Consider the following 8,265-nt stretch of genomic DNA (forward strand, 5'->3'; position numbering starts at 1 on the left):
GGGAGCTGAAAGCAAGATGAACAGTTCTTCAATATTGCAAAATTTGGAGGATAAACTAAAACATCTGAGTGCTGAGCAAAATAATGAATTAAGTGAAGTGATTAGAAGTTTCCCTGAAAATTTTGCAGATGCACCTAGGCTTACCGATCTGACAAAGCATGAGATAAAGATCAGAGAAGATGGAAAACCTTTTAAACAGAGAGCATATCGCCTATCACCTTTTCATCGAGATGTTGTGAAGAAAGACGTAGAGTAGTTATTGCAACATGGATTAGCAGAACCAAGTTCAGGTCATTACAGTTCTCCATGTGTGTTGGTGAAGAAACCAGATGGCCCATTTAGGACGGTACTGATTATAGGAAACTGAAATCTATCAGCGTGGCTGACAATTATCCCTTGCCTCTTATAGATGACGCGAATAAAGCACCTTAAAGAGCAATATTAACATCAGGATACAGGAGTCACTACAAAATCCAAACGTGTAAGAAATTATTTACTGTACATACAAACCCATTTTCCAAGCTCTTCACCCAAACTTTTCAGGATGAAATGTGTTTAAGGTTTTCTGCACTATAGATCAGTTACTTGAAAATATTGGGCAAGCCAAGTTTGTTTCCAAGATAGACTTGTTGAAAGGGTATTATCAAAATCCCTTAGATGAGAATGCTAAATTACTTTCAGTTTTTGTTACTCCTTTTGGACTGTATCAATGCGCCGTTTTGCCATTTAGTCTAATGAATGTACCTGCAACATTCCAACGAGTGATTGATCAACTTCTAGGATCCTTAGAAGGAGTGGGTGTATAACTTGATGACATAGTGATTTATTCTACAAAATATGGGAAGAGCATCGGAGAATTTTAAGAAAAGTGTTCAAGAAACTACGGGAAGCAGGACTCAAAATCAACCTAGAAATGAGTGAGTTTGGAAAGGCAGCTGTTGATTTGAAGTTGGAAAAGGCCTTCTCACTTCTGTTGGTATTAATTCTGTATGAATTTCTCACCTGTAGTAGTTGCCTCGACGGATTTAACCAGTACGAAAACAAAGTTTGTTTGGACTCCAGAATGTCAAGAATCATTTGAGAAGGTAAAAGCCAGTTTAACATCAACCTCCAGGTTTCAAAAAGAAGTTTGTGATACAAGTTGATGCATCTGACTGTGGAATCGGAGCTGTCCTACTTCAAGAAGATGATAATGCTATTTTACATCCTGTTTGTTTCATGGCTTCAAAGTTGAAAAAGCATCAGAAAGTGTATTCAACAATAGAGAAAGAAACATTAACCTTAATAACAGGGATCTGATATATATACAGATATATATATATATATATATATATATATATATATATATATATATATATATATATATATATATATATATATATATGTGTGTGTGTGTGTGTGTGTAATACCTCAAACTTATGTGAGGTTAGGTTTCAGAACCACTCACGTAAGACGAGGATTTGCATAAGTTTGGTACAGTCACTAAAAGTGCTAATACACTGTAAATGCTCATTTCTAGAGTTTAAACACTAAATATTGTAAAGTCATCTGTAAAGTCATTCGTGAAGTCTCTGCTAAAAGTGTTAATTGTAAAGTCTCTGCTGGGCAAGTTTTCTGTGGTGACGTCCCATTTTCTTTGCCTACAATTAGTCACACCTAACGCATCAGGTCACGCAAAGTTCAGTCATTTAAACTATGTATATATTTTGTTTACCTGCTGTCAAAATGTATCACATGTTTCTTCTTTCACAGGCATCAAGATTGTATCCAATTCCATTTCTGTCTGTTCTTACATTGTAAAGTGTACTAGTTCACTGTATTTATTGTTATTTGTTATCGACCTCAGGTCACTGAGGTTTCCATTGTATTCCGGGGCGCGACGCCAGTCTGCCACTATATGAACTGCCTGGATCATGAATAAAGTAGCAGTAACCTTATCCTGCTCGTTTCTTTCGCACCTCTTAAAGTGGTGACCCCGGAGTGGTTCCCAAAGCCATTAGCAGACCCATACAGCGACTCAGTCTTGGCTTCAGGAACTTACTCACACCCTTAGCGGACTAATCACGGCGCTGAACCAGCGTTTGGGCGTGCTGACTCTCATCAGCAAAATCACCAGCGTCATTAACGGACTCACACAGCGCGCTTCCAAGTGCGGTTTGACGTGAGTACCCCACTCCAGTTAAGAGGGCAAAGAGCGAGTATGGACGCGGACATCCCTTCCCTCATTCAGTTAACCGCTAACCTCGCGGATTCGGATGTCTACCTCCCCCTCATATCACCCGATGCCTGCCCCCACGCTGAGGCTCTCACACTCCTCCACACCCCTGCCAGGGGCCCTGCCTGGCAGGACAATCACGGGTCCTCCTGACCTTAAAAATGCCGCCATTAACGCAGGGGAACCCATCATCATGGCTGTAAAGGGTCAAGAGCCAGTTCCGCATGGCGGAACTCACCGACGGGGCTGCAGGCGGATACCGTACTTAACGCCCTGCCAGAGGAAGTCTACAAGAAGCTCGTCCTGTGGGTGTCCGACGCACGCCCCCTCACCTACCACCTCCTGAAGAAGTCCCTCCTCGAGGCATGCTCCCTGCCGGTCGCCGAGCGGGCCGCCCGTGCCCTCGACCTTGCCGTCAGCCCACGGCAGAAGCAGAGCGTCAGGGAATCATGGGCATTATAAAGGACCTCCTCACCCTCCCAGACACAGACAGCACCGGAAAACAAAACGAAATAAGCCTGTCACTGGAGCTCCTCCTTCGTCAGCTCCTCCCGGAGGTCCAGACACAAATCCCTGAGCCCTACGCCATCCCCCTCGACGACCTGATCCGCACGGCGCAGAACCTGACGGACTCTGTGAGGGCAACGAAGCGGGTACCAGCACCCGCACTACCAGTCAGCACCATCCAGCAGGAGGAGGGCGCAGAGCACGAAGTCAGCGCCGTCGCCAGGAGGCGCCCGGCGCCTCACAACAGGTGGAATTCCCCGGGTATGTGCCACTACCACAGGCGGTTCAGCAGGAACACCCAGAACTGCCTGCCGCCCTGTTCATTCACCCGTTCAAAAAACGTGGGTGGCGGCAGCCAGCAGGACAGGCCGCCATGGCAGCAAAAGAACCCAGGGGCCCAGAATCAGTAGGGTTCTATGTCCTTGACACCGTCTCCGGCAGGGTGATGCTGGTCGACATGGGGGCCATTAGATCAATCTTCCCGGCATCCAGAGAGGACCTCAAGCAAGAATCGGACCCGGCTGCTTTCCTGACGGCCGCCAACGGGTCCCCCATCCTCTCTTATGGCACCAGGCCCCTGTCGATCTCCATCCTTGGCCGGAGATATTACTGGGACTTTGTCATCGTGGACGTGAGGGCCCCGCTCCTGGGTGCGGATTTCCTTGCCCACTTCGGGCTGGCAGTCGACGTCGGTAGGAAGCGTCTCCTCGACACCAATGCCTGCCAGTCCCTCCCGTTGGCAACGGGACCCAAGGTGACCACCATCTGTTCCACCGCCCCCCACCAGTGTGCACAGCTGCTGACGGAGTTCCCAGAAGTTTTCAGACCCGAGCTCCGCCAAGTCCACGGGGCCCCAGCCAAACATGGCATCTACCATCACATAAAGACAAAGGGCCCCCCTGCACACGCGAGGTTCCGGAGGCTTCCCCTGCGGCGCCTAAGAAGTTCAAGAATGCATTCGCCGAAATGGAGCGGATGGGAATCTGCAAGAAGGCCTCCAGCCCCTCCAGCCCGTGGGCGTCCCCCCTCCACATGGTGCAGAAACCAGACGGCTTCTGGAGACCCTGCAGCGACTACAGGCGGCTTAACCTCGCAACGGAACCTGACCATTACCCCCTGCCGAACATGCAGGACCTAACAGCTTCCTTCCATGGGGCCAAAATTTTTACTAAGTTGGATCTCTTGAAATCCTATTTTCAGGTACCAGTCGCGCCAGAGGACATACCAAAGACCGCCATCATCACGCCTTTCGGGTCCTATGTGTTTGCCTTCTCCACCTTCAGCCTGAGGAATGCCGGGGCGACTTTCCAGCGGCTCATGGACAACATCCTTGGGGACCTGAAGTTTTGTATCTGCTACATAGATGATATCCTTATATTTTCCATGTCCCACAGGGAGCACCAGAAACACACCCGGGCAGTCCTGCAGCGCCTGCAGGAGAACGGCCTCATCGTATGTTTCGACAAGTGCACCTTCGGCGTCCAGAAAGCCGATTTCCTGGGCCACGAGATATCCCCGAATGGTGTCCGCCTGCTCACATCCAAAGTCACAGCTGTCACCAGGTTCCCCGTCCCCACCTCCATCAAGGCCGCCCAGGAGTTCCTCGGGATGGTGAACTACTACAGGAGGTTCATCCCCGGGATCGCACACACCACGGCCCCCCTGACGGAAACACTCAAAGGCCATCCAAAGTCCTTGTTGTGGGGACCCAGCCAGCAGCAGACCTTCTCCCTGACAAAGGCCACCCTCGCCGAGGCAACCGCCTTGGCCCACCAGGATCCCAACGCCCCCCTCCAGCTGACGACAAACGCTAGCAACGTCGCCTGTGGTGCTGTCTTGGAGCAGGTCATCGACAGAGCCCCCCAGCCCATCGCCTTCTTCAGCAAGAAATTCAACCCCGCAGAGGACCGTTACAGCACCTTCGACTGGGAACTCTGCGCAGTGTACCGTGCAGTCTGGCATTTCAAGTTCCTCCTGGAGGGCACGCCCTTCACAATCTACACAGACCACCAGCTGCTGGTACACGCCTTCACAAAGCAAGGGGACACATGGTCTTTCAGGCAGCAGCAGCATCTCTCGGCCATCGCCGAGTTCTCCTGCTCCATCAAGTACCTCCCCGGCAGGAAGAACCCTGTGGCGGATGCCCTCTCCAGGGTTGAGTTGAACGCGGTGCAGCTCGGGATCAACTACGAAGACCTCGCCAGGGAACAGGCCGCCGACCCAGAGACCCCAGCTTACCGCACCGCCATCATGTCCCTGAAGTGACGGGACATGCCCCTTGCCCCCGGGGGCCCAAGTCTCCTCTGCAACGTCAGTACCGGCCAGCCCCGCCCCCTGGTGCCAGCCTCCCGCCACCGCCAGGTATTCGACGTCATCCACGGCCTCTCACACCCCTCCGGCAGGACGACGGCCAAGCCACTGTCAGGGAAGTTCATCTGGCATGGAATGCAGAAGGATGCGAGGTCCTGGGCAAGGCAGTGCCTGCAGTGCCAAACCAGCAAGGTGGGGTGTCACACCAAGTCCAGGGTAGGCGAGTTCCCGCAGCCAGAGCGTCGCTTCGAGGCCCTGCTCTCCAGCTGGATCAGCCGCTTCGGCGTCCCAGACCACATCACAACCGACAGGGTCCTGCTTCCTGTCCAAATTGTGGTCCGCCCTGGCTCGGCTGCTGGGGACAATGCATCACACCACCATGGCCTACAACCCAGCAGCCAACGGCATGGTCGAGAGGTTTCATAGGTCCCTGAAGGCGTCCCTTATGGCCCGCTGCACCGCCGAGGACTGGAAGTACCAGCTGCCATGGGTCCTCCTCGGGTTGAGAACCGCCCCCAGGGCCGACAGCGCCCCATCCGCAGCTGAAAAAACCTATGGCGAGTCCCTCGTTGTCCCGGGTGAGCTAGTGACAGAGGATCGCCACAACCCATCAGTCCAGAGGCTTCGCGACATAGTCGGCAAGTTTACCCCCTGCAAACGGACATATACCGACAGATCGGCCACCTTCACGCCGCCCGGGCTGGCCTCCACCACCCACGTCTTCGTCAGGGATGACGCCCTCCGCCCGCCACTGACCAGGCCCTACAGGGGACCCTTCTGCGTGCTGGAGCGGAACACCAAGGTGTTCCTGCTCGCACTTCATGGGAGGAACGACTGGGTGTCAATTGACCGGGTCAAGCCCGCCCTCCTGGAGGAGGACACAGACGTCACTGCACTGCACCCTCCACCTGCTCAGCCTTCGCCACAGCCAGGCCCTCGTTGGGGGCGGAGACGCGGCCGCCCCCGAAAAAGCCAGCCCACATCCGCAGTCAGGCAAACCCACACAGAGGCGTTCCCTTGATGTCCTCACGCAGCCGGGGCCCCCTGCAGCACCCCAGCAGATACGCCGACTAATCAGATGTTGCCCACGTCTTTTGGGGGGGGAGTATTTGTAAAGTCATCTGTAAAGTCATTTGTGAAGTCTCTGCTAAAAGTGTTAATTGTAAAGTCTCTGCTGGGCAAGTTTTCTGTGGTGACGTCCCATTTTCTTTGCCTACAATTAGTCACACCTAACGCATCAGGTCACACAAAGTTCAATCATTTAAACTATGTATATATTTTGTTTACCTGCTGTCAAAATGTATCACATGTTTCTTCTTTCACAGGCATCAAGATTGTATCCAATTCCATTTCTGTCTGTTCTTACATTGTAAAGTGTACTGGTTCGCTGTATTTATTGTTATTTGTTATCGACCTCAGGTCACTGAGGTTTCCATTGTATTCTGCGGCGCGACGCCAGTCTGACGCTATATAAACTGCCTGGATCATGAACAAAGTAGCAGTAACCTTATCCTGCTCGTTTCTTTCGCACCTCTTAAAATATTATCGTAATCATGCTCCCAAAGTATAAAACTAACTTATAAATGAAATTAAAGTTACTGTAATTTCATTTAAAAGTTAGCTTAATACATACTCTTAAAAAATGAATACATGGATGACGTAAAAATAGGGTACAGTATCGTAATGGGTACTGTATTTGCCACACTAGCACATTTACAGGAGGTACTTGTGTATACTAATGTTACCCCTAATTCATGGGATCCATTTTCTTTTTCACTCACAGAGTAAAAGACGTTTTCTTTGCGTCACTAGGTAAACTTTATACGTCAGTCATAACGAAGGTACACAATTCAATCAACTAAAGAAAACGTGTATGTAATGTGCGCAGAGGGAAAGGGAAAATTCAATCAATTCAAAATTATGTACTGTACAGGTAAAGACGTACAGAAAAATCATAAGTTGTAAAAAATATGCGAGCGCCAACTACAGAGAGAGAGAGAGAGAGAGAGAGAGAGAGAGAGAGAGAGAGAGAGAGAGAGAGAGAGAGAGAGAGAGAGAGGAATACGTATGCGCATTAAAAATATTGGACTGTAATACAAATTTGCCCTACCGATTTTACACTTAAAAGCATAAAAACTTATGAAATACTTCAAAAACTAAACAAACACTTTCCGTGTGGGTATTACATCTTTGAAAAGTGCAGTAATTTTGCAAATGGGTATCACATTTAGTAAAAGTACATTAACTGTATGTGGCGTAATTACATGTCATACAGATTGTATCAGCACTTTTCTCCGAGGTTAACAAAATAATTTTCACAGAGCGACACTAATACAACTGTTAGTTATGTCTCTGACAAGTTGTAGTGCATCAGCGAATTCATTTTATCAAATTAGCGTGACTGAAAAACCTCATCTTGAGGTCATGTGTGGTCCTGGTGACAAAGACTTTGCAAATGGGCACAATTCAGTAACTGTGCTGCCTTTCTATCATATTTATGTACAAAAATATGAATAATACAAATTTTTCATACCGAATTTACACTTGAAAGCATGAAAACCTATAAATGTACTTCAAAAATTAAACAAACACTTTATGCAAGGGTATCATCTTTGAAAAGTGCAAGTATGTATCACATATTATAAAAGTGTGGTAACTGTACGTGCTGTAATTACCTTGGTATCATATTTACACATCTACAAAATTAAAAATGATACATTTTTCATACAGATTTTATGCATAAAAGCGTAAAAACTTATAAATTTCTTAAAAGATTAAACATAAACACTTCTGCCGGGTTTCTCGAGGATTTCGCAAATGTCACGTGTCTGCAAAAAAATCGCATATACGAATTAGTTAGGTTCCAATGAAAAGTTCAAATGTCCGTGAATTCTTGCAACTCGAATCGCATAAGATCGAGGTATTACTGTGTACATATATATATATATATATATATATATATATATATATATATATATATATATATATATATATATATATATATATATATATATATACGGCCACTTAGGACTCAGGTATCGTACAGGTTCCCGTATATCCAACCCAGAACTTTCTAGCATTAGAACACATGCTGCTGAATGTAAAATTCATGTTGAAAATACACATTTTTCGATTCTCAATGCTACATCTCAAACTGCCTTTTTAACTACCCTTGAGTCTTTATATATAAAGCACTTGTCCCCTAATTTAAATAGTAACACTTCTGCGGTTTC

At 47.9% G+C, this 8,265-nt stretch overlaps 2 protein-coding genes across 2 annotated transcripts; both read left to right on the forward strand.

Annotated features, from left to right (window-relative positions):
- The first annotated feature begins 3,179 nt into the window (after positions 1-3,179).
- Positions 3,180-4,987, forward strand: LOC136844604 (uncharacterized). Its single transcript, XM_067113892.1, has 3 exons — positions 3,180-3,757; positions 4,006-4,477; positions 4,790-4,987. The coding sequence occupies exons 1-3, from the start codon at positions 3,180-3,182 to the stop codon at positions 4,985-4,987; spliced, it is 1,248 nt and encodes a 415-aa protein (XP_066969993.1).
- Positions 4,988-5,477: 490 nt separating this feature from the next.
- On the forward strand, positions 5,478-6,053 carry LOC136844605 (uncharacterized). Its single transcript, XM_067113893.1, has one exon. It carries the CDS (start codon positions 5,478-5,480, stop codon positions 6,051-6,053), a length of 576 nt encoding a protein of 191 aa, XP_066969994.1.
- Positions 6,054-8,265: the final 2,212 nt, after the last annotated feature.

Source organism: Macrobrachium rosenbergii, chromosome 13, assembly GCF_040412425.1.
Source record: "Macrobrachium rosenbergii isolate ZJJX-2024 chromosome 13, ASM4041242v1, whole genome shotgun sequence".
Lineage (NCBI taxonomy): Eukaryota > Metazoa > Arthropoda > Malacostraca > Decapoda > Palaemonidae > Macrobrachium > Macrobrachium rosenbergii.